The sequence below is a fragment of the Hemitrygon akajei genome, chromosome 5 (genome assembly GCF_048418815.1).
Source record: "Hemitrygon akajei chromosome 5, sHemAka1.3, whole genome shotgun sequence".
NCBI classification, from domain to species: domain Eukaryota; kingdom Metazoa; phylum Chordata; class Chondrichthyes; order Myliobatiformes; family Dasyatidae; genus Hemitrygon; species Hemitrygon akajei.
Genome location: NC_133128.1, coordinates 1,380,704 through 1,408,494, shown reverse-complemented (window position 1 = coordinate 1,408,494; position 27,791 = coordinate 1,380,704). Strand labels below are relative to the sequence as shown.

At 54.1% G+C, this 27,791-nt stretch overlaps 1 protein-coding gene across 1 annotated transcript in view; it reads left to right on the top strand.

The window, feature by feature from the left end:
* LOC140727445 (ubiquitin-associated and SH3 domain-containing protein A-like) overlaps positions 1-27,791 on the top strand; it is a 129,016-nt gene that overhangs the window by 11,248 nt on the left and 89,977 nt on the right. The window contains exon 2 of the mRNA XM_073044746.1: positions 26,270-26,323. Within this exon, the coding sequence (XP_072900847.1) occupies positions 26,270-26,323 (54 nt within the window). The remainder of the gene's footprint in view (positions 1-26,269; positions 26,324-27,791) is intronic.

The following is a 27,791-nucleotide window of genomic DNA, read 5'->3' as shown; positions in this document are numbered from 1 at the left end:
CACAGGGAGCCCACCCTAATCAAACTCCACCCACCCTCATCTAGCCACACACATTCACAGGGAGCTCTGCCCACCCTAATCAAACTCCACCCATCCTCATCTAGCCACACCCGTTCACAGGGAGCTCTGCCCACCCTAATCAAACTCCACCCGTCCTCATCTAGCCACACCCATTCACAGGGAGCCCACCCTAATCAAACTCCACCCATCCTCATCTAGCCACACCCGTTCACAGGGAGCCCACCCTAATCAAACTCCACCCGTCCTCATCTAGCCACACCCGTTCACAGGGAGCCCACCCTAATCAAACTCCACCCGTCCTCATCTAGCCCCACCCGTTCACAGGGAGCCCACCCTAATCAAACTCCACCCACCCTCATCTAGCCACACCCATACACAGGGAGCTCTGCCCACCCTAATCAAACTCCACCCACCCTCATCTAGCCACACCCATTCACAGGGAGCTCTGCCCACCCTAATCAAACTCCACCCACCCTCATCTAGCCACACCCGTTCACAGGGAGCTCTGCCCACCCTAATCAAACTCCACCCATCCTCATCTAGCCACACCCATTCACAGGGAGCCCACCCTAATCAAACTCCACCCACCCTCATCTAGCCACACCCATACACAGGGAGCTCTGCCCACCCTAATCAAACTCCACCCACCCTCATCTAGCCACACCCATTCACAGGGAGCTCTGCCCACCCTAATCAAACTCCACCCACCCTCATCTAGCCACACCCGTTCACAGGGAGCTCTGCCCACCCTAATCAAACTCCACCCATCCTCATCTAGCCACACCCATTCACAGGGAGCCCACCCTAATCAAACTCCACCCATCCTCATCTAGCCCCACCCATTCACAGGGAGCCCACCCTAATCAAACTCCACCCATCCTCATCTAGCCACACCCGTTCACAGGGAGCCCACCCTAATCAAATCCCACCCATCCTCATCTAGCCACACCCGTTCACAGGGAGCCCACCCTAATCAAACTCCACCCACCCTCATCTAGCCACACCCGTTCACAGGGAGCCCACCCTAATCAAACTCAACCCATCCTCATTTAGCCACACCCGTTCACAGGGAGCCCACCCTAATCAAACTCCACACATCCTCATTTAGCCACACCCATTCACAGGGAGCCCACCCTAATCAAACTCCACCCATCCTCATCTAGCCACACCCATTCACAGGGAGCCCACCCTAATCAAACTCCACCCATCCTCATCTAGCCACATCCGTTCACAGGGAGCCCACCCTAATCAAACTCCACCCATCCTCATTTAGCCACACCCGTTCACAGGGAGCCCACCCTAATCAAACTCCACCCATCCTCATTTAGCCACACCCATTCACAGGGAGCCCACCCTAATCAAACTCCACCCATCCTCATCTAGCCACACCCATTCACAGGGAGCCCACCCTAATCAAACTCCACCCATCCTCATCTAGCCACACCCGTTCACAGGGAGCCCACCCTAATCAAACTCAACCCACCCTCATCTAGCCACACCCATTCACAGGGAGCCCACCCTAATCAAACTCCACCCATCCTCATCTAGCCACACCCGTTCACAGGGAGCCCACCCTAATCAAACTCCACCCATCCTCATCTAGCCACACCCGTTCACAGGGAGCCCACCCTAATCAAACTCCACCCATCCTCATCTAGCCACACCCGTTCACAGGGAGCCCACCCTAATCAAACTCCACCCACCCTCATCTAGCCACACCCGTTCACAGTGAGCCCACCCTAATCAAACTCCACCCACCCTCATCTAGACACACCCGTTCACAGGGAGCCCACCCTAATCAAACTCCACCCATCCTCATCTAGCCACACCCGTTCACAGGGAGCCCACCATAATCAAACTCCACCCACCCTCATCTAGCCACACCCGTTCACAGGGAGCCCACCCTAATCAAACTCCACCCATCCTCATCTAGCCACACCCATTCACAGGGAGCCCACCCTAATCAAACTCCACCCATCCTCATCTAGCCACACCCGTTCACAGGGAGCCCACCCTAATCAAACTCCACCCATCCTCATTTAGCCACACCCGTTCACAGGGAGCCCACCCTAATCAAACTCCACCCACCCTCATCTAGCCACACCCGTTCACAGGGAGCCCACCCTAATCAAACTCCACCCGTCCTCATCTAGCCACACCCATTCACAGGGAGCTCTGCCCACCCTAATCAAACTCCACCCATCCTCATCTAGCCACACCCGTTCACAGGGAGCTCTGCCCACCCTAATCAAACTCCACCCACCCTCATCTAGCCACACCCATTCACAGGGAGCTCTGCCCACCCTAATCAAACTCCACCCAACCTCATCTAGCCACACCCATTCACAGGGAGCTCTGCCCACCCTAATCAAACTCCACCCACCCTCATCTAGCCACACCCGTTCACAGGGAGCCCACCCTAATCAAACTCCACCCGTCCTCATCTAGCCACACCCGTTCACAGGGAGCTCTGCCCACCCTAATCAAACTCCACCCACCCTCATCTAGCCACACCCGTTCACAGGGAGCCCACCCTAATCAAACTCCACCCGTCCTCATCTAGCCACACCCGTTCACAGGGAGCCCACCCTAATCAAACTCCACCCGTCCTCATCTAGCCACACCCGTTCACAGGGAGCCCACCCTAATCAAACACCACCCATCCTCATCTAGCCACACCCGTTCACAGGGAGCCCACCCTAATCAAACTCCACCCACCCTCATCTAGCCACACCCGTTCACAGGGAGCTCTGCCCACCCTAATCAAACTCCACCCACCCTCATCTAGCCACACCCGTTCACAGGGAGCCCACCCTAATCAAACTCCACCCGTCCTCATCTAGCCACACCCGTTCACAGGGAGCCCACCCTAATCAAACTCCACCCGTCCTCATCTAGCCACACCCGTTCACAGGGAGCCCACCCTAATCAAACTCCACCCACCCTCATCTAGCCACACCCGTTCACAGGGAGCCCACCCTAATCAAACTCCACCCACCCTCATCTAGCCACACCCGTTCACAGGGAGCCCACCCTCATCAAACTCCACCCATCCTCATCTAGCCACACCCGTTCACAGGGAGCCCACCCTCATCAAACTCCACCCACCCTCATCTAGCCACACCCGTTCACAGGGAGCCCACCCTAATCAAACTCCACCCGTCCTCATCTAGCCACACCCGTTCACAGGGAGCCCACCCTAATCAAACTCCACCCGTCCTCATCTAGCCACACCCGTTCACAGGGAGCCCACCCTAATCAAACTCCACCCACCCTCATCTAGCCACACCCGTTCACAGGGAGCCCACCCTAATCAAACTCCACCCGTCCTCATCTAGCCACACCCGTTCACAGGGAGCCCACCCTAATCAAACTCCACCCACCCTCATCTAGCCACACCCGTTCACAGGGAGCCCACCCTAATCAAACTCCACCCGTCCTCATCTAGCCACACCCGTTCACAGGGAGCCCACCCTAATCAAACTCCACCCGTCCTCATCTAGCCACACCCGTTCACAGGGAGCTCTGCCCACCCTAATCAAACTCCACCTAACCTCATCTAGCCACACCCGTTCACAGGGAGCTCTTCCCACCCTAATCAAACTCCACCCGTCCTCATCTAGCCACACCCGTTCACAGGGAGCCCACCCTAATCAAACTCCACCCGTCCTCATCTAGCCACACCCATTCACAGGGAGCTCTGCCCACCCTAATCAAACTCCACCCACCCTCATCTAGCCACACCCATTCACAGGGAGCTCTGCCCACCCTAATCAAACTCCACCCACCCTCATCTAGCCACACCCGTTCACAGTGAGCCCACCCTAATCAAACTCCACCCATCCTCATCTAGCCACACCCGTTCACAGGGAGCCCACCCTAATCAAACTCCACCCATCCTCATCTAGCCACACCCGTTCACAGTGAGCTCTGCCCACCCTAATCAAACTCCACCCATCCTCATCTAGCCCCACCCGTTCACAGGGAGCTCTGCCCACCCTAATCAAACTCCACCCACCCTCATCTAGCCACACCCGTTCACAGGGAGCCCACCCTCATCAAACTCCACCCACCCTCATCTAGCCACACCCGTTCACAGGGAGCTCTGCCCACCCTAATCAAACTCCACCCGTCCTCATCTAGCCACACCCGTTCACAGTGAGCCCACCCTAATCAAACTCCACCCATCCTCATCTAGCCACACCCGTTCACAGTGAGCTCTGCCCACCCTAATCAAACTCCACCCATCCTCATCTAGCCACACCCGTTCACAGGGAGCCCACCCTAATCAAACTCCACCCATCCTCATCTAGCCACACCCGTTCACAGGGAGCCCACCCTAATCAAACTCCACCCATCCTCATCTAGCCACACCCGTTCACAGGGAGCCCACCCTAATCAAACTCCACCCACCCTCATCTAGCCACACCCGTTCACAGGGAGCCCACCCTAATCAAACTCCACCCATCCTCATCTAGCCACACCCATTCACAGGGAGCCCACCCTAATCAAACTCCACCCATCCTCATTTAGCCACACCCGTTCACAGGGAGCTCAGCCCACCCTAATCAAACTCCACCCACCCTCATCTAGCCACACCCGTTCACAGGGAGCCCACCCTAATCAAACTCCACCCGTCCTCATCTAGCCACACCCATTCACAGGGAGCTCTGCCCACCCTAATCAAACTCCACCCATCCTCATCTAGCCACACCCGTTCACAGGGAGCTCTGCCCACCCTAATCAAACTCCACCCAACCTCATCTAGCCACACCCATTCACAGGGAGCTCTGCCCACCCTAATCAAACTCCACCCAACCTCATCTAGCCACACCCGTTCACAGGGAGCTCTGCCCACCCTAATCAAACTCCACCCACCCTCATCTAGCCACACCCGTTCACAGGGAGCCCACCCTAATCAAACTCCACCCACCCTCATCTAGCCACACCCGTTCACAGGGAGCCCACCCTAATCAAACTCCACCCGTCCTCATCTAGCCACACCCGTTCACAGGGAGCCCACCCTAATCAAACTCCACCCACCCTCATCTAGCCACACCCATTCACAGGGAGCTCTGCCCACCCTAATCAAACTCCACCCACCCTCATCTAGCCACACCCGTTCACAGTGAGCCCACCCTAATCAAACTCCACCCATCCTCATCTAGCCACACCCATTCACAGTGAGCCCACCCTAATCAAACTCCACCCATCCTCATCTAGCCACACCCGTTCACAGGGAGCCCACCCTAATCAAACTCCACCCACCCTCATCTAGCCACACCCGTTCACAGTGAGCTCTGCCCACCCTAATCAAACTCCACCCATCCTCATCTAGCCCCACCCGTTCACAGGGAGCTCTGCCCACCCTAATCAAACTCCACCCACCCTCATCTAGCCACACCCGTTCACAGGGAGCCCACCCTCATCAAACTCCACCCACCCTCATCTAGCCACACCCGTTCACAGGGAGCTCTGCCCACCCTAATCAAACTCCACCCACCCTCATCTAGCCACACCCATTCACAGTGAGCCCACCCTAATCAAACTCCACCCACCCTCATCTAGCCACACCCGTTCACAGGGAGCTCTGCCCACCCTCATCAAACTCCACCCATCCTCATCTAGCCACACCCGTTCACAGGGAGCCCACCCTAATCAAACTCCACCCACCCTCATCTAGCCACACCCGTTCACAGGGAGCTCTGCCCACCCTAATCAAACTCCACCCGTCCTCATCTAGCCACACCCGTTCACAGTGAGCCCACCCTAATCAAACTCCACCCACCCTCATCTAGCCACACCCGTTCACAGGGAGCTCTGCCCACCCTAATCAAACTCCACCCACCCTCATCTAGCCACACCCATTCACAGGGAGCCCACCCTAATCAAACTCTACCCATCCTTATCTAGCCACACCCGTTCACAGGGAGCCCACCCTAATCAAACTCCACCCACCCTCATCTAGCCACACCCGTTCACAGGGAGCCCACCCTAATCAAACTCCACCCGTCCTCATCTAGCCCCACCCATTCACAGGGAGCCCACCCTCATCAAACTCCACCCACCCTCATCTAGCCACACCCATTCACAGGGAGCCCACCCTAATCAAACTCCACCCATCCTCATCTAGCCCCACCCGTTCACAGGGAGCCCACCCTAATCAAACTCCACCCATCCTCATCTAGCCACACCCGTTCACAGGGAGCCCACCCTAATCAAACTCCACCCATCCTCATCTAGCCACACCCGTTCACAGGGAGCCCACCCTAATCAAACTCCACCTGTCCTCATCTAGCCACACCCGTTCACAATGAGCCCACCCTAATCAAACTCCACCCATCCTCATCTAGCCACACCCGTTCACAGGGAGCCCACCCTAATCAAACTCCACCCGTCCTCATCTAGCCACACCCGTTCACAGGGAGCCCACCCTAATCAAACTCCACCCATCCTCATCTAGCCACACCTATTCACAGGGAGCCCACCCTAATCAAACACCACCCATCCTCATCTAGCCACACCCATTCACAGGGAGCCCACCCTAATCAAACTCCACCCACCCTCATCTAGCCACACCCGTTCACAGGGAGCTCTGCCCACCCTCATCAAACTCCACCCACCCTCATCTAGCCACACCCGTTCACAGGGAGCTCTGCCCACCCTAATCAAACTCCACCCATCCTCATCTAGCCACACCCGTTCACAGGGAGCTCTGCCCACCCTAATCAAACTCCACCCACCCTCATCTAGCCACACCCGTTCACAGGGAGCCCACCCTAATCAAACTCCACCCACCCTCATCTAGCCACACCCATTCACAGGGAGCTCTGCCCACCCTAATCAAACTCCACCCACCCTCATCTAGCCACACCCGTTCACAGCGAGCCCACCCTAATCAAACTCCACCCGTCCTCATCTAGCCCCACCCATTCACAGGGAGCCCACCCTAATCAAACTCCACCCATCCTCATCTAGCCACACCCGTTCACAGGGAGCCCACCCTAATCAAACTCCACCCATCCTCATCTAGCCACACCCGTTCACAGGGAGCCCACCCTAATCAAACTCCACCCACCCTCATCTAGCCACACCCATTCACAGGGAGCTCTGCCCACCCTAATCAAACTCCACCCACCCTCATCTAGCCACACCCTTTCACAGTGAGCCCACCCTAATCAAACTCCACCCACCCTCATCTAGCCACACCCGTTCACAGGGAGCCCACCCTAATCAAACTCCACCCACCCTCATCTAGCCACACCCATTCACAGGGAGCTCTGCCCACCCTAATCAAACTCCACCCATCCTCATCTAGCCACACCCATTCACAGGGAGCTCTGCCCACCCTAATCAAACTCCACCCATCCTCATCCAGCCACACCCGTTCACAGGGAGCCCACCCTAATCAAACTCCACCCGTCCTCATCTAGCCACACCCGTTCACAGGGAGCACACCCTAATCAAACTCCACCCACCCTCATCTAGCCACACCCATTCACAGGGAGCTCTGCCCACCCTAATCAAACTCCACCCACCCTCATCTAGCCACACCCGTTCACAGGGAGCCCACCCTAATCAAACTCCACCCGTCCTCATCTAGCCACACCCGTTCACAGGGAGCCCACCCTAATCAAACTCCACCCACCCTCATCTAGCCACACCCATTCCCAGGGAGCACACCCTAATCAAACTCCACCCATCCTCATCTAGCCACATCCGTTCACAGGGAGCCCACCCTAATCAAACTCCACCCGTCCTCATCTAGCCACACCCGTTCACAGGGAGCCCACCCTAATCAAACTCCACCCACCCTCATCTAGACCCACCCATTCACAGGGAGCTCTGCCCACCCTAATCAAACTCCACCCACCCTCATCTAGCCACACCCGTTCACAGGGAGCTCTGCCCACCCTAATCAAACTCCACCCACCCTCATCTAGCCACACCCGTTCACAGTGAGCTCTGCCCACCCTAATCAAACTCCACCCACCCTCATCTAGCCACACCCGTTCACAGGGAGCTCTGCCCACCCTAATCAAACTCCACCCACCCTCATCTAGCCACACCCGTTCACAGTGAGCCCACCCTAATCAAACTCCACCCATCCTCATCTAGCCACACCCGTTCACAGGGAGCCCACCCTAATCAAACTCCACCCATCCTCATCTAGCCACACCCGTTCACAGGGAGCCCACCCTAATCAAACTCCACCCATCCTCATCTAGCCACACCCGTTCACAGGGAGCTCACCCTAATCAAACTCCACCCATCCTCATTTAGCCACACCCGTTCACAGGGAGCCCACCCTAATCAAACTCCACCCGTCCTCATCTAGCCCCACCCATTCACAGGGAGCCCACCCTCATCAAACTCCACCCACCCTCATCTAGCCACACCCATTCACAGGGAGCCCACCCTAATCAAACTCCACCCATCCTCATCTAGCCCCACCCATTCACAGGGAGCCCACCCTAATCAAACTCCACCCATCCTCATCTAGCCACACCCGTTCACAGGGAGCCCACCCTAATCAAACTCCACCCATCCTCATCTAGCCACACCCGTTCACAGGGAGCCCACCCTAATCAAACTCCACCCGTCCTCATCTAGCCACACCCGTTCACAGTGAGCCCACCCTAATCAAACTCCACCCATCCTCATCTAGCCACACCCGTTCACAGGGAGCTCTGCCCACCCTAATCAAACTCAACCCACCCTCATCTAGCCACACCCGTTCACAGGGAGCCCACCCTAATCAAACTCCACCCATCCTCATCTAGCCACACCCATTCACAGGGAGCCCACCCTAATCAAACTCCACCCGTCCTCATCTAGCCACACCCATTCACAGGGAGCCCACCCTAATCAAACACCACCCATCCTCATCTAGCCACACCCGTTCACAGGGAGCCCACCCTAATCAAACTCCACCCGTCCACATCTAGCCACACCCATTCACAGGGAGCTCTGCCCACCCTAATCAAACTCCACCCACCCTCATCTAGCCACACCCATTCACAGGGAGCCCACCCTAATCAAACTCCACCCACCCTCATCTAGCCACACCCGTTCACAGGGAGCCCACCCTAATCAAACTCCACCCGTCCTCATCTAGCCCCACCCATTCACAGGGAGCCCACCCTCATCAAACTCCACCCACCCTCATCTAGCCACACCCATTCACAGGGAGCCCACCCTAATCAAACTCCACCTACCCTCATATAGCCACACCCGTTCACAGGGAGCCCACCCTAATCAAACACCACCCATCCTCATCTAGCCACACCCGTTCACAGGGAGCCCACCCTAATCAAACTCCACCCGTCCTCATCTAGCCACACCCGTTCACAGGGAGCCCACCCTAATCAAACACCACCCATCCTCATCTACCACACCCGTTCACAGGGAGCCCACCCTAATCAAACTCCACCCATCCTCATCTAGCCACACCCGTTCACAGGGGGCCCACCCTAATCAAACTCCACCCGTCCTCATCTAGCCACACCCGTTCACAGGGAGCCCACCCTAATCAAACTCCACCCGTCCTCATCTAGCCACACCCGTTCACAGGGAGCCCACCCTAATCAAACACCACCCATCCTCATCTAGCCACACCCGTTCACAGGGAGCCCACCCTAATCAAACTCCACCCACCCTCATCTAGCCACACCCGTTCACAGGGAGCCCACCCTAATCAAACTCCACCCGTCCTCATCTAGCCACACCCGTTCACAGGGAGCCCACCCTAATCAAACTCCACCCGTCCTCATCTAGCCACACCCGTTCACAGGGAGCCCACCCTAATCAAACTCCACCCATCCTCATCTAGCCACACCCGTTCACAGGGAGCCCACCCTAATCAAACACCACCCATCCTCATCTAGCCACACCCGTTCACAGGGAGCCCACCCTAATCAAACTCCACCCGTCCTCATCTAGCCACACCCGTTCACAGGGAGCCCACCCTAATCAAACTCCACCCATCCTCATCTAGCCACATCCGTTCACAGGGAGCTCTGCCCACCCTAATCAAACTCCACCCATCCTCATCTAGCCACACCCATTCACAGGGAGCCCACCCTAATCAAACTCCACCCGTCCTCATCTAGCCCCACCCATTCACAGGGAGCCCACCCTAATCAAACTCCACCCACCCTCATCTAGCCACACCCGTTCACAGGGAGCCCACCCTAATCAAACTCCACCCACCCTCATCTAGCCACACCCGTTCACAGGGAGCTCTGCCCACCCTAATCAAACTCCACCCACCCTCATCTAGCCACACCCGTTCACAGGGAGCCCACCCTAATCAAACTCCACCCACCCTCATCTAGCCACACCCGTTCACAGGGAGCCCACCCTAATCAAACTCCACCCACCCTCATCTAGCCACACCCGTTCACAGGGAGCTCTGCCCACCTTAATCAAACTCCACCCGTCCTCATCTAGCCACACCCGTTCACAGGGAGCCCACCCTAATCAAACTCCACCTACCCTCATCTAGCCACACCCGTTCACAGGGAGCCCACCCTAATCAAACTCCACCCACCCTCATCTAGCCACACCCGTTCACAGGGAGCCCACCCTAATCAAACTCCACCCGTCCTCATCTAGCCCCACCCATTCACAGGGAGCCCACCCTAATCAAACTCCACCCATCCTCATCTAGCCACACCCGTTCACAGGGAGCTCTGCCCACCCTAATCAAACTCCACCCATCCTCATCTAGCCACACCCGTTCACAGGGAGCCCACCCTAATCAAACTCCACCCGTCCTCATCTAGCCCCACCCATTCACAGGGAGCCCACCCTAATCAAACTCCACCCATCCTCATCTAGCCACACCCGTTCACAGGGAGCTCTGCCCACCCTCATCAAACTCCACCCACCCTCATCTAGCCACACCCATTCACAGGGAGTTCTGCCCACCCTAATCAAACTCCACCCACCCTCATCTAGCCACACCCGTTCACAGGGAGCTCTGCCCACCCTAATCAAACTCCACCCGTCCTCATCTAGCCCCACCCGTTCACAGGGAGCCCACCCTAATCAAACTCCACCCATCCTCATCTAGCCACACCCGTTCACAGGGAGCCCACCCTAATCAAACTCCACCCATCCTCATCTAGCCACACCCGTTCACAGGGAGCCCACCCTAATCAAACTCCACCCATCCTCATCTAGCCACACCCGTTCACAGGGAGCTCTGCCCACCCTAATCAAACTCCACCCACCCTCATCTAGCCCCACCCGTTCACAGGGAGCCCACCCTAATCAAACTCCACCCATCCTCATCTAGCCACACCCGTTCACAGGGAGCCCACCCTAATCAAACTCCACCCACCCTCATCTAGCCACACCCATTCACAGGGAGCCCACCCTAATCAAACTCCACCCGTCCTCATCTAGCCACATCCGTTCACAGGGAGCCCACCCTAATCAAACTCCACCCACCCTCATCTAGCCACACCCATTCACAGGGAGCCCACCCTCATCAAACTCCACCCGTCCTCATCTAGCCACATCCGTTCACAGGGAGCCCACCCTAATCAAACTCCACCCATCCTCATCTAGCCACACCCGTTCACAGGGAGCCCACCCTAATCAAACTCCACCCATCCTCATCTAGCCACACCCGTTCACACGGAGCCCACCCTAATCAAACTCCACCCGTCCTCATCTAGCCACACCCGTTCACAGTGAGCCCACCCTAATCAAACTCCACCCATCCTCATCTAGCCACACCCGTTCACAGGGAGCCCACCCTAATCAAACTCCACCCATCCTCATCTAGCCACACCCATTCACAGGGAGCCCACCCTAATCAAACTCCACCCGTCCTCATCTAGCCACACCCATTCACAGGGAGCCCACCCTAATCAAACACCACCCATCCTCATCTAGCCACACCCGTTCACAGGGAGCCCACCCTAATCAAACTCCACCCACCCTCATCTAGCCACACCCGTTCACAGGGAGCCCACCCTAATCAAACTCCACCCGTCCTCATCTAGCCCCACCCATTCACAGGGAGCCCACCCTCATCAAACTCCACCCACCCTCATCTAGCCACACCCATTCACAGGGAGCCCACCCTAATCAAACTCCACCTACCCTCATCTAGCCACACCCGTTCACAGGGAGCCCACCCTAATCAAACACCACCCATCCTCATCTAGCCACACCCGTTCACAGGGAGCCCACCCTAATCAAACTCCACCCGTCCTCATCTAGCCCCACCCATTCACAGGGAGCCCACCCTAATCAAACTCCACCCGTCCTCATCTAGCCACACCCATTCACAGGGAGCTCTGCCCACCCTAATCAAACTCCACCCATCCTCATCTAGCCACACCCATTCACAGGGAGCCCACCCTAATCAAACTCCACCCGTCCTCATCTAGCCCCACCCATTCACAGGGAGCCCACCCTAATCAAACTCCACCCACCCTCATCTAGCCACACCCGTTCACAGGGAGCCCACCCTAATCAAACTCCACCCACCCTCATCTAGCCACACCCGTTCACAGGGAGCTCTGCCCACCCTAATCAAACTCCACCCACCCTCATCTAGCCACACCCATTCACAGGGAGCTCTGCCCACCTTAATCAAACTCCACCCGTCCTCATCTAGCCACACCCATTCACAGGGAGCCCACCCTAATCAAACTCCACCCATCCTCATCCAGCCACACCCGTTCACAGGGAGCCCACACTAATCAAACTCCACCCACCCTCATCTAGCCACACCCGTTCACAGGGAGCCCACCCTAATCAAACTCCACCCATCCTCATCTAGCCACACCTATTCACAGGGAGCCCACCCTAATCAAACACCACCCATCCTCATCTAGCCACACCCATTCACAGGGAGCCCACCCTAATCAAACTCCACCCATCCTCATCCAGCCACACCCGTTCACAGGGAGCCCACTCTAATCAAACTCCACCCATCCTCATCTAGCCACACCCGTTCACAGGGAGCTCTGCCCACCTTAATCAAACTCCACCCGTCCTCATCTAGCCACACCCGTTCACAGTGAGCCCACCCTAATCAATCTCCACCCATCCTCATCCAGCCACACCCGTTCACAGGGAGCCCACTCTAATCAAACTCCACCCGTCCTCATCTAGCCACACCCGTTCACAGGGAGCTCTGCCCACACTAATCAAACTCCACCCACCCTCATCTAGCCACACCCGTTCACAGGGAGCCCACCCTAATCAAACTCCACCCACCCTCATCTAGCCACACCCGTTCACAGGGAGCCCACCCTAATCAAACTCCACCCACCCTCATCTAGCCACACCCGTTCACAGGGAGCCCACCCTAATCAAACTCCACCCACCCTCATCTAGCCACACCCGTTCACAGGGAGCCCACCCTAATCAAACTCCACCCATCCTCATCTAGCCACACCCGTTCACAGGGAGCTCTGCCCACCCTAATCAAACTCCACCCACCCTCATCTAGCCACACCCGTTCACAGGGAGCTCTGCCCACCCTAATCAAACTCCACCCACCCTCATCTAGCCACACCCATTCACAGGGAGTTCTGCCCACCCTAATCAAACTCCACCCACCCTCATCTAGCCCCACCCGTTCACAGGGAGCCCACCCTAATCAAACTCCACCCGTCCTCATCTAGCCCCACCCGTTCACAGGGAGCCCACCCTAATCAAACTCCACCCATCCTCATCTAGCCACGCCCGTTCACAGGGAGCCCACCCTAATCAAACTCCACCCACCCTCATCTAGCCACACCCATTCACAGGGAGCACACCCTAATCAAACTCCACCCACCCTCATCTAGCCACACCCGTTCACAGGGAGCCCACCCTAATCAAACTCCACCCGTCCTCATCTAGCCACACCCGTTCACAGGGAGCCCACCCTAATCAAACTCCACCCACCCTCATCTAGCCACACCCATTCACAGGGAGCACACCCTAATCAAACTCCACCCATCCTCATCTAGCCACATCCGTTCACAGGGAGCCCACCCTAATCAAACTCCACCCGTCCTCATCTAGCCACACCCGTTCACAGGGAGCCCACCCTAATCAAACTCCACCCACCCTCATCTAGCCACACCCGTTCACAGGGAGCCCACCCTAATCAAACTCGACCCATCCTCATCTAGCCACACCCGTTCACAGGGAGCTCTGCCCACCCTAATCAAACTCCACCCACCCTCATCTAGCCACACCCGTTCACAGTGAGCCCACCCTAATCAAACTCCACCCGTCCTCATCTAGCCACACCCGTTCACAGTGAGCCCACCCTAATCAAACTCCACCCGTCCTCATCTAGCCACACCCGTTCACAGGGAGCCCACCCTAATCAAACTCCACCCATCCTCATCTAGCCACACCCGTTCACAGGGAGCCCACCCTAATCAAACTCCACCCACCCTCATCTAGCCACACCCGTTCACAGGGAGCTCTGCCCACCCTAATCAAACTCCACCCACCCTCATCTAGCCACACCCGTTCACAGGGAGCCCACCCTAATCAAACTCCACCCGTCCTCATCTAGCCACACCCGTTCACAGGGAGCCCACCCTAATCAAACTCCACCCGTCCTCATCTAGCCACACCCGTTCACAGGGAGCCCACCCTCATCACACTCCACCCGTCCTCATCTAGCCACACCCGTTCACAGGGAGCCCACCCTCATCAAACTCCACCCATCCTCATCTAGCCCCACCCGTTCACAGGGAGCCCACCCTAATCAAACTCCACCCATCCTCATCTAGCCACACCCGTTCACAGGGAGCCCACCCTAATCAAACTCCACCCATCCTCATCTAGCCACACCCGTTCACACGGAGCCCACCCTAATCAAACTCCACCCGTCCTCATCTAGCCACACCCGTTCACAGTGAGCCCACCCTAATCAAACTCCACCCATCCTCATCTAGCCACACCCGTTCACAGGGAGCCCACCCTAATCAAACTCCACCCATCCTCATCTAGCCACACCCATTCACAGGGAGCCCACCCTAATCAAACTCCACCCGTCCTCATCTAGCCACACCCATTCACAGGGAGCCCACCCTAATCAAACACCACCCATCCTCATCTAGCCACACCCGTTCACAGGGAGCCCACCCTAATCAAACTCCACCCACCCTCATCTAGCCACACCCGTTCACAGGGAGCCCACCCTAATCAAACTCCACCCGTCCTCATCTAGCCCCACCCATTCACAGGGAGCCCACCCTAATCAAACTCCACCTACCCTCATCTAGCCACACCCGTTCACAGGGAGCCCACCCTAATCAAACACCACCCATCCTCATCTAGCCACACCCGTTCACAGGGAGCCCACCCTAATCAAACTCCACCCGTCCTCATCTAGCCCCACCCATTCACAGGGAGCCCACCCTAATCAAACTCCACCCGTCCTCATCTAGCCACACCCATTCACAGGGAGCTCTGCCCACCCTAATCAAACTCCACCCATCTTCATCTAGCCACACCCATTCACAGGGAGCCCACCCTAATCAAACTCCACCCGTCCTCATCTAGCCCCACCCATTCACAGGGAGCCCACCCTAATCAAACTCCACCCACCCTCATCTAGCCACACCCGTTCACAGGGAGCCCACCCTAATCAAACTCCACCCACCCTCATCTAGCCACACCCGTTCACATGGAGCTCTGCCCACCTTAATCAAACTCCACCCGTCCTCATCTAGCCACACCCATTCACAGGGAGCCCACCCTAATCAAACTCCACCCATCCTCATCTAGCCACACCCGTTCACAGGGAGCCCACCCTAATCAAACTCCACCCACCCTCATCTAGCCCCACCCATTCACAGGGAGCCCACCCTAATCAAACTCCACCCATCCTCATCTAGCCACACCCGTTCACAGGGAGCCCACCCTAATCAAACTCCACCCATCCTCATCTAGCCACACCCGTTCACAGGGAGCCCACCCTAATCAAACTCCACCCATCCTCATCCAGCCACACCCGTTCACAGGGAGCCCACCCTAATCAAACTCCACCCACCCTCATCTAGCCACACCCGTTCACAGGGAGCCCACCCTAATCAAACTCCACCCATCCTCATCTAGCCACACCTATTCACAGGGAGCCCACCCTAATCAAACACCACCCATCCTCATCTAGCCACACCCATTCACAGGGAGCCCACCCTAATCAAACTCCACCCATCCTCATCCAGCCACACCCGTTCACAGGGAGCCCACTCTAATCAAACTCCACCCATCCTCATCTAGCCACACCCGTTCACAGGGAGCTCTGCCCACCTTAATCAAACTCCACCCGTCCTCATCTAGCCACACCCGTTCACAGTGAGCCCACCCTAATCAAACTCCACCCATCCTCATCCAGCCACACCCGTTCACAGGGAGCCCACTCTAATCAAACTCCACCCGTCCTCATCTAGCCACACCCGTTCACAGGGAGCTCTGCCCACACTAATCAAACTCCACCCACCCTCATCTAGCCACACCCGTTCACAGGGAGCCCACCCTAATCAAACTCCACCCACCCTCATCTAGCCACACCCGTTCACAGGGAGCCCACCCTAATCAAACTCCACCCACCCTCATCTAGCCACACCCGTTCACAGGGAGCCCACCCTAATCAAACTCCACCCACCCTCATCTAGCCACACCCATTCACAGGGAGCCCACCCTAATTAAACTCCACTCATCCTCATCTAGCCACACCCGTTCACAGGGAGCTCTGCCCACCCTAATCAAACTCCACCCACCCTCATCTAGCCACACCCGTTCACAGGGAGCCCACCCTAATCAAACTCCACCCACCCTCATCTAGCCACACCCGTTCACAGGGAGCTCTGCCCACCCTAATCAAACTCCACCCACCCTCATCTAGCCACACCCATTCACAGGGAGTTCTGCCCACCCTAATCAAACTCCACCCACCCTCATCTAGCCCCACCCGTTCACAGGGAGCCCACCCTAATCAAACTCCACCCGTCCTCATCTAGCCCCACCCGTTCACAGGGAGCCCACCCTAATGAAACTCCACCCATCCTCATCTAGCCACGCCCGTTCACAGGGAGCCCACCCTAATCAAACTCCACCCACCCTCATCTAGCCACACCCATTCACAGGGAGCACACCCTAATCAAACTCCACCCACCCTCATCTAGCCACACCCGTTCACAGGGAGCCCACCCTAATCAAACTCCACCCGTCCTCATCTAGCCACACCCGTTCACAGGGAGCCCACCCTAATCAAACTCCACCCACCCTCATCTAGCCACACCCATTCACAGGGAGCACACCCTAATCAAACTCCACCCATCCTCATCTAGCCACATCCGTTCACAGGGAGCCCACCCTAATCAAACTCCACCCGTCCTCATCTAGCCACACCCGTTCACAGGGAGCCCACCCTAATCAAACTCCACCCACCCTCATCTAGCCACACCCGTTCACAGGGAGCCCACCCTAATCAAACTCGACCCATCCTCATCTAGCCACACCCGTTCACAGGGAGCTCTGCCCACGATAATCAAACTCCACCCACCCTCATCTAGCCACACCCGTTCACAGGGAGCCCACCCTAATCAAACTCCACCCGTCCTCATCTAGCCACACCCGTTCACAGGGAGCCCACCCTCATCAAACTCCACCCGTCCTCATCTAGCCACACCCGTTCACAGGGAGCCCACCCTAATCAAACTCCACCCATCCTCATCTAGCCACACCCGTTCACAGGGAGCCCACCCTAATCAAACTCCACCCATCCTCATCTAGCCACACCCGTTCACAGGGAGCCCACCCTAATCAAACTCCACCCATCCTCATCTAGCCACACCCATTCACAGGGAGCCCACCCTAATCAAACTCCACCCGTCCTCATCTAGCCACACCCGTTCACAGGGAGCCCACCCTAATCAAACTCCACCCGTCCTCATCTAGCCACACCCGTTCACAGGGAGCCCACCCTAATCAAACTCCACCCGTCCTCATCTAGCCACACCCATTCACAGGGAGCTCTGCCCACCCTAATCAAACTCCACCCATCCTCATCTAGCCACACCCATTCACAGGGAGCCCACCCTAATCAAACTCCACCCATCCTCATCTAGCCACACCCATTCACAGGGAGCTCTGCCCACCCTAATCAAACTCCACCCGTCCTCATCTAGCCACACCCGTTCACAGTGAGCCCACCCTAATCAAACTCCACCCACCCTCATCTAGCCACACCCGTTCACAGGGAGCTCTGCCCACCCTAATCAAACTCCACCCACCCTCATCTAGCCACACCCGTTCACAGGGAGCTCTGCCCACCCTAATCAAACTCAACCCGTCCTCATCTAGCCACACCCGTTCACAGTGAGCCCACCCTAATCAAACTCCACCCACCCTCATCTAGCCACACCCGTTCACAGGGAGCTCTGCCCACCCTAATCAAACTCCACCCACCCTCATCTAGCCACACCCGTTCACAGGGACCTCTGCCCACCCTAATCAAACTCCACCCATCCTCATCTAGCCACACCCGTTCACAGTGAGCCCACCCTAATCAAACTCCACCCATCCTCATCTAGCCACACCCATTCACAGGGAGCCCACCCTAATCAAACTCCACCCACCCTCATCTAGCCACACCCGTTCACAGGGAGCCCACCCTAATCAAACTCCACCCATCCTCATCTAGCCACACCGGTTCACAGTGAGCCCACCCTAATCAAACTCCACCCACCCTCATCTAGCCACACCCGTTCACAGGGAGCTCTGCCCTAATCAAACTCCACCCACCCTCATCTAGCCCCACCCATTCACAGGGAGCTCTGCCCACCCTAATCAAACTCCACCCATCCTCATCTAGCCACACCCGTTCACAGTGAGCCCACCCTAATCAAACTCCACCCATCCTCATCTAGCCACACCCGTTCACAGGGAGCCCACCCTAATCAAACTCCACCCACCCTCATCTAGCCACACCCGTTCACAGTGAGCCCACCCTAATCAAACTCCACCCACCCTCATCTAGCCACACCCGTTCACAGGGAGCTCTGCCCACCCTCAGCTAGCCCCACGTACTCTCAGCAAGCTCACTCACCCTCACGTTCAACCAGTTTCCAGACAGTCAGCATCACTTCAGGAAGGGCAGGGGTGATCATTACTCTCACACACAGTGCCCCTATCTAAACCAGTCACCACAGTCAGAGCTGGGACCATTGTCCACTGCATGGGAGTACCCCAGCACTGACCTTGGCCTCCTCCACTGAGCCTAGTTCACCACTCCCTCAATTCCTATGGCTTTTATTGTGTTGACCAACTTGTCACATGGGCCATCAAAGCAACACACACAAAATGCTGGAGGAACTCAGCAGGCCAGGCAGTATCTATGGAAAAAAGTACATTTATTATTTTGGTCCGAGACCCTTTGGCAGGACTGGGGAACAAAAGATGAGGAGTAGATTTCAAAGCTGGTGGGGGGGGGGGGAACAGAAGCACAGGAAGATAGGTGAAACCGGGAGGGGGAGGGATGAAGTAAAGAGCTGGGAATTTGATTGTTGAATGACATACAGGACTGGAGAATTGGGAGTCAAATAGGAGAGCACAGAAGGCCATTGAAGAAAGAAAAGTGGGAAGGAGCACCAGAGGGAGGTGATGGATGGGCAAAGAGAGAGGGAAAAGGGGATGGGGAATGGTGAAGGGGTGTAGGCATTACCGGAAGTTCGAAAAATCATTGTTCTTGCCATCAGGTTGGAAGCTACCCAGGTGGAATATAAGGTGTTGTTCCTCCAACCTAAGTGTGGCCTCATCACGACAGTAGAGGAGACCATGGATTGACATATCGGAATGGGAATGGGAAGTGGAATTAAAATGGGTGGCCTCTGGGAGATCCGGCATCTTCTGGTGGACAAGGCATAAGTGCTCGGCAAAATCATCTCCCAGTCTACGTTGGGTCTCCCCGATATACAGGAGGACGTACCAGGAGCAGCGGACACAGTAAATGACACCAACAGACTTACAGCTGAAGTGTTTCCTCACCTGGAAGGACTGTTTGGGGCTCTGGATGGTGGTGAGGGAGGGGGTGTAGGGGCAGGTGCAGCACTTGTTCCGCTTGCAAGGGTAAGAGCCATTGGGAGATCAGGGGGAGGGACAAATGGACAAGGGAGTCATGTATGGAGCGATCCCTGTGAAAAGCAGAAATTGGGTGGGGGGGGGAGAGGGAAAGATGTGCTTAGTGGTTGGATCCTGTTGGAGGTGGCAGAAGTTCAGAGAATTATATGCTGGACACGGAAGCTGGTGGGGTGTTAGGTGAGGGGAAGAGGTACCCTATCCCTGGTAGGGTGACGGGAGGATGGGGTGAGTGCAGATGTTCGTGAAATTGAAGAGATGTGGTTGAGGGCAGTGTTTATGGTGGAGGAAGGGAAGCTTCTTTCTTTGAAGAAGGAGGCCATCTCCTTTGTTCTAGAATGAAAAGCCTCATCTTGAGAGCAGATGGAGTGGAGAGAAAGGAATTGAGAGAAGGGGATGGCATTTTAACGCGTAGCAGGGTGGAATAAGGTATAGTCCAGGTAGCTGTGAGAGTCCGTGAGCTTATAATAGACATTGGTGGATAAGCTGTCTCCAGATATAGAGACAGTGTGCTCTTTCTGGACACCTGACCCAACCAGTTCCCCTCCACTACCACTCTCCTCCATTTAGCAGAACTTGTCTTCACTCTTAATAGTTTTTCCTTTGGCTCACCCCACTTCCTTCAAACAAAAGGTGTAGCCATGGGGATTCACATGGTTCCCAGCTATGCCTGTCTGTTTGTCAGCTACGTGGAACAGATCATGCTCCAACCCTACACTGCTGTCTGTCTCTCACTTTTGCCAACTACATCGATGAATGCATTGGTGCTGCTTCCTGCACCCGTGCTGAATTCGTCGACTTCATCCACTTTGTCTCCAGCTTCCACCCTGCCCTCAAATTCACCTGGTCCATTTCCGACACCTCCCTCCCCTTTCTCAGTTTCACTATCTCTGTCTCTGGAGACAGCTTATCCACTGATGTCTATTATAAATCCACGGACTCTCACACCTACCTGGACTATACCTCATCCCACTCTGTTGCTTGTAAAAACGCCATCCCCTTCTCTCAATTCCTCCATCTCTGCGCATCTGCTGTCAGAATGAGTCTTTTCATTCTGGAATAAAGGAGATGGCCTCTTTCTTCAAAGAAAGAAGCTTCCCTTCCTCCACCATAAACACTGCCCTCAAACGCATCTCTTCCATTTCACACACGTCTGCTCTCACCCCATCCTCTCACTACACCAGGGATAGGGTTCCTCTTGTCCTCACCTACCACCCCACCAGCTTCCACGTCCAGCACATAATTCTCAGAAACTTACTTCAGTGCTTGGTAAATTGATGGAGAAGATCCTGAGAGGCAGGATTTATGAACATTTGGAGAGACATAGTATGATTAGGAATTATCAGCATAGCTTTGTTAAAGGCAGGTCGTGCTTTACGAGCCTGATTGAATTTTTTGAGGACATGACTAAGCATATTGATGAAGGTAGAGCCGTAGAGGTAGTGTATATGGATTTCAGCAAGTCATTTGATAGAAACATAGAAAACACACAGCACAATACAGGCCCTTCAGACTACAAAGCTGTACCGAACATGTCCCTACCTTAAAACTACCTAGGCTTACCCATAGCCCTCTATTTTTCTAAGCTCCATGTAGCCATTCAGGAATCTCTGAAAAGACCCGATCATTTCCACCTCCACCACTGCCGCCGGCAGCCTATTCCATGCACTCACCATTCTCTGAGTAAAAAACTTACTCCTGACATCTCCTCTGTACCTACTTCCAAGCATCTTAAAACTATGCCCTCTCGTGTTAGCCATTTCAGCCCTCGGGAAAAGCCTCTGACTATCCACATGATCAATTCCTCCCGTCATCTTATACACCTCTATCAAGTAACCTCTCATCCTCCGTCGCTCCAAGGAGAAAAGACCAAGTTCACTCAACCTATTCTCATAAGGCATTCTCCCCAATCCAGGCAACATCCTTGTAAATCTCCTCTGCACCCTTTCTATGGTGTCCACATCCTTCCTAGAGTGAGGCGACCAGAACTGAGCACAGTACTCCAAGTGGGGTCTGACCAGGGTCCGATATAGCTGCAACATTACCTCTCAGCTCTTAAACTCAGTCCCACAATTGATGAAGGCCAATGCACCATATGCCTTCTTAACCACAGAGTCAACCTACGTAGCAGCTTTGAGTGTCCTGTGGACTCGGACTCCAAGATCCCTGTTGATCCTCCACATTGCCAAGAGTCTTACCATTAATACTATATTCTGCCATCATATTTGACCCACCAAAATGAACCACTTCACACTTATCTGGGTTGAACTCCCATCTGCCACTTCTCAGCCCAGTCTTACATTCTATCAATGTCCTGTTAGAACCTCTGACAGCCCTCCACACTACCCATAACACACCCAAAATTGGTGTCATCAGCAAATTTACTAATCCATCCCTCCACTTCCTCATCCAGGTCCTCTATAAAATTCACAAAGAGTAGGGGTCCCAGAACAGACCCCTGAGGCACACCACTGGTCAACGGCCTCCATGCAAAATATGACCAATCTACAACCACTTTTTGCCTTCTGTGGGTAAGCCAGTTCTGGATCCACAAAGCAATGTCCCCTTGGATCCCATGCCTCATTACTTTCTCAAAGAGCCTTACATGGGGTACCTTATCAAACACCTTGCTAAAATCCATATACACTATATCTACGGCTCTACCTTCATCAATGTGTGTAGTCACATCCTCAAAAAATTCAATTAGGTAAATTACCCCATGTAAGGCTTATTGAGAAAGTAAGGAGGCATGGGATCCAAGGGGACCTTGCTTTGTAGTTCCAGAACTGGCTTGCCCACAGAAGGTAAAGAGTAGTTATAGACGGATCATATCCTGCATGGAGGTCGGTGACCAGTGGAGTTCCTCAGGGATCTGTTCTGGGACCCCTACTCTTTGTGAATTTTATAAAGGACTTGGTTGAAGAAGTGGAGGGATGGGTTAGTAAATTTGTTGATGACACCAATTTTGGGTGTATTATGGATAGTGTGGAGGGCTGTCAAAGGTTACAACGGGACATTGATAGGATGCAAAACTGGGCTGAGAAGTGGCAGATGGAGTTCAACCCAGATAAGTGTGAAGTGGTTCATTTTGGTGGGTCAAATATGATGGCAGAATATAGTATTAATGGTACGACTCTTGACAGTGTGGAGGATCAGAGGGATCTTGGGGTCCGAGTCCAAAGGACACTCAAAGCTGCTACACAGGTTAACTCTGTGGTTAAGAAGGCATATGGTGCATTGGCCTTCATCAATCGTGGTATTGCGTTTAAGAGCCAAGAGGTAATGTTGCAGCTATATAAGACCCTGATCAGACCCCACTTGGAGTACTGTGCTCAGTTCTGGTCGCCTCACTCTAGGAAGGACATGGAAACCATAGAAAGGGTGCAGAGGAGATTTACAAGGATGTTGCCTGGATTGGGAAGCATGCCTTATGAAAATAGGTTGAGTGAACTTGGTCTTTTCTCCTTGGAGCAACGGATAAGAGGTTACTTGATAGAGGTGTATAAGATGATGGGAGGCATTGATCATGTGGATAGTCAGAGGCTTTTCCCGAGGGCTGAAATGGCTAACACGAGAGGGCATAGTTTTAAGATGCTTGGAAGTAGGTACAGAGGATATGTCAGGAGTAAGTTTTTTACTCAGAGAATGGTGAGTGCATGGAATAGGCTGCCGGCGGCAGTGGTGGAGGTGGAAATGATCGGGTCTTTTCAGAGACTCCTGAATGGCTACATGGAGCTTAGAAAAATAGAGGGCTATGGGTAAGCCTGGGTAGTTCTAAGGTAGGAACATGTTTGGCACAGCTTTGTGGGCTGAAGGGCCTGTATTGTGCCGTATGTTTTCTATGTTTCTATGAAACTTCCACAACGTTCAATGGGATCCCACCACCAAGTACATCTTCCCCTCCCCCACCCTCAGTTTCTGCTTTTCTCAGGGATCGCTCCCTATGTGACTCTGTTGTGCATTCGTCCCTCCCCACTGATCTCCCTCCTGCCTCTTATCCTTGAAAGCAGAATAAGTGATACACCTGCCCCTACACCTCCTCCCTCACTACCATTCAGGGCCCAAAACAGTCCTTCCAGGTGAGGCGACACTTCACCTGTGAGTCTGCAGGGGTCATTTACTGTGTCCGCTGCTCCTGATGTGGGCTCCTGTTCATTGGTGAGTCCTGGCGTAGATTGGGAGACCATTTCACTGAGCACCTACTCTCCGTCTGCCAGAAGAAGCGGCATCTCCCAGCGGCCACCCACTTTAATTACACTTCCCATTCCCGTTCCGATATGTCCATCCATGCTTGGGTTGGAGGAACAACCTTGTATTCCATCTGGGGGCCTCCAACCTGATGACATGAATATCAATTTCTCAAACTTCCAGTAATGCTCCCTCCCCTTTACCATTTCCCATCCCCTTGTCCCTCTCTCATCGTATTTCCTTGCCTGTCCCCCACCTCACTCTGGTGCTCCTCCCCCTTTTTCTATCTTCCATTGCCTTCTGTCTTCTCCTATTAGATTCCCCCTTCTCCAGCCCTGTATCCCTTTCACCAATCAACTTCCCAGCTCTTTACTTCCTCCCACCCCATCATGGTTTCATCTGTCACCTTGTGTTTCTCTCTCTCCCCCCCCCCCCCACCTTTTAAACCTACTCCTCGTATTTTTTTCTCCAGTCCTGCTGAAGGGCCTCAGCCCGAAACATTGACTGTACTCTTATCCCTACATGCTGCCTGAGTTCCTCCAGCATTTTGTTTGTGTTGCTTGGATTTCCAGAATCTGCAGATTTTCTCTTGTTTGTGACATAGGGCATCAAATGTCTCGTCAAAGTCTGCCTGGGTTTTATTGACCTGCCTTGTTACTTCCTAAAGATCATATTCAAGTCTGAGGCTTCTGTACCAAATCCATACTGACTGACTTGGTTACCAGCAAGTCTCTAACTGGCAGTTTATGGTGTTCAGAATTTGTTCCAGAAATGTCACAGGCAGACCTGATGTTACTCAGCCTGTTCCTTCCTCCCCTAAACACCAGCAACCTCCCATCCTCTGGCTCCACACTGTACATTGTATATAGATCACAGTGGAACACCCCTATTCTTGGGAATGTCCTGGCCTGCGACATACACGTTTAAAGATTCCAGACCCCTCACATCCTCTCTGTATCTCTACCTTTCCCAAGACTTCACCTTCAGTGTGAATTCTATGATATTATGATTACTGACTCCTCAGGGTTCCTTTACCTTAAGCTCCCTAATCAAGTTTATCCAAAAACTTTACATTCAAGTTCAATTTTTAACAAATCAACTATAGATAAATGCCCAAGAATCCAGCCAAATAAAAGAGAGTTCCTCCGGGGCCAAGGTGCAAAGCGTGGTACAAACTGTCACACACACAACACAAGACACATATAGCACGTATAAGGTAGCAGTGAACATATAGTCACACACACAACTAATATATCTATTGCGCAAGTCCCTAAGTTCATGGATATGAAGACCACGGACCAACTCAATCCAGTTTGTCCTCAACTGAGCAAACACTAGGAGGCGGCACCGACGATACACCAAACTGTCTCTGACATCACTTCCCCCGGGTGGCTCCATCTCAGACTGGGTATTCCCCTAGCTGGAACATTGTTCAGATTTGTAAATGTCTGTTCTGCTTTCTAAAGGGGACACTCCCTTCTCCTGCTCTCTCAGAGATGTGAAACCTCTAGGGTTACTGCTGACACCCTTCTGGCCTTCTCTCTGTTTTCTGTTTTCCCTTTCCTTCTGCCTTTCCTGTACCCCCCCCCCCCTTCTGGAACTGTAGGTGAGTCCAAATCAGAGAGGCCGAGTATTAGGGTGAGAGGGATGGGTTTTAAAAGCAACTTGAGAAAGATGTTTTACTGAAATAGTGTGAATAATAACTGGAACTTGCTGCGGGAGGAGGTGCTGGTCAGATAAGGTGAACGTTTTAAGAGACCTTTAAATGGATATGTTGGTAGGAAGACTTAATACAGGGAATGGGAGCAGTGGAGATGCACACGATGGCCCGAAATGCCTGTTTCTCAGTTCAGGATGCACATTGTTACTTCAATACCAGCGGCAGCTGCAGTCAAGATTAAAACCACGGCCACAGTGAAGACTTTGCTGGGTTTTGTCTCCACAGACAGAAGGCTTTAGCGGCAACAGGCAGAGCGGGTTTTCAGGAAGCGGCTGACTGGTGAGTGCCATCACTAACAATGTCTGTCTGGGACCTCAGGGAGGGTTATAGGGTCTCTCCTGGTGATGGGCTATGTTCACACCCAGTGATGAGTTACAGGCTCACACCCAGTGATGGATTACAGGTTCACACCCAGTGACAAGTTACAGGTTCACTCACAGTGACGGGTTACAGGTTCACACCCAGTGATGGATTACAGGTTCACACCCAGTGACGAGTTACAGGTTCACTCACAGTAACGGGTTACAGGTTCACTCACAGTAACGGGTTACAGGTTCACTCACAGTGACGAGTTACAGGTTCACTCACAGTGACGGGTTACAGGTTCACTCACAGTGACAGATTACAGGTTCACTCACAGTGACGGGTTACAGGTTCACACCCAGTGACGGGTTACAGGTTCACTCACAGTGACGGGTTACAGGTTCACACCCAGTGACGGGTTACAGGTTCACTCACAGTGACGGGTTACAGGCTCACATCCAGTGACGAGTTACAGGCTCACACCCAGTGACGGGTTACAGGCTCACACCCAGTGACGAGTTACAGGTTCACTCACAGTGACGGGTTACAGGCTCACACCTAGTGATGGGTTACAAGCTCACACCCAGTGACGGGTTACAGGTTCACTCACAGTGACGGGTTACAGGTTCACACACAGCGACGGGTTACAGGTTCACTCACAGTGACGGGTTACAGGTTCACTCACTGACAGGTTACAGTTTCACTCATAGTGACAGGTTACAGGTTCACACATAGTGACAGGTTACAGGTTCACACATAGTGATGGGTTACAGGTTCACTCACAGTGACGGGTTACAGGTTCACTCATTGACAGGTTACAGTTTCAATCACAGTGACAGGTTACTGGTTCACTCACCGAGACAGGTTGCAGGTTCACTCACAGTGACAGGTTACAGGTTCACTCACAGTGACAGGTTACTGGTTCACTCACACTGACGGGTAACAGGTTCACACCCAGAGTGTTACATGTTCACACCCAGTGATGGGTTACAGGTTCACTCACCGACAGGTTACAGGTTCACTGACAGTAATGGGTTACAGGTTCACTCACAGTGACGGGTTACAGGTTCACTTAGAGTGACAGGTTACAGGTTCACACCCAGAGTGTTACAAGTTCACACCCAGTGACGGGTTACAGGATCACTGACAGTGACGGATTACAGGTTCACTCCTAGTGATGGATTACAGGTTCACTCACAGTGACAGGTTACAGGTTCACACCCAGTGATGGTTTACAGGTTAACTCACACTGACAGGTTACAGGTTCACACCCAGAGTGTTACAACTTCACACCCAGTGACGAGTTACAGGCTCACACCCAGTGACAGGTTACAGGCTCACACCCAGTGACGAGTTACAGGTTCACTCACAGTGACGGGTTACAGGCTCACACCCAGTGACGGGTTACAGGCTCACACCCAGTGACAGGTTACAGGTTCACTCA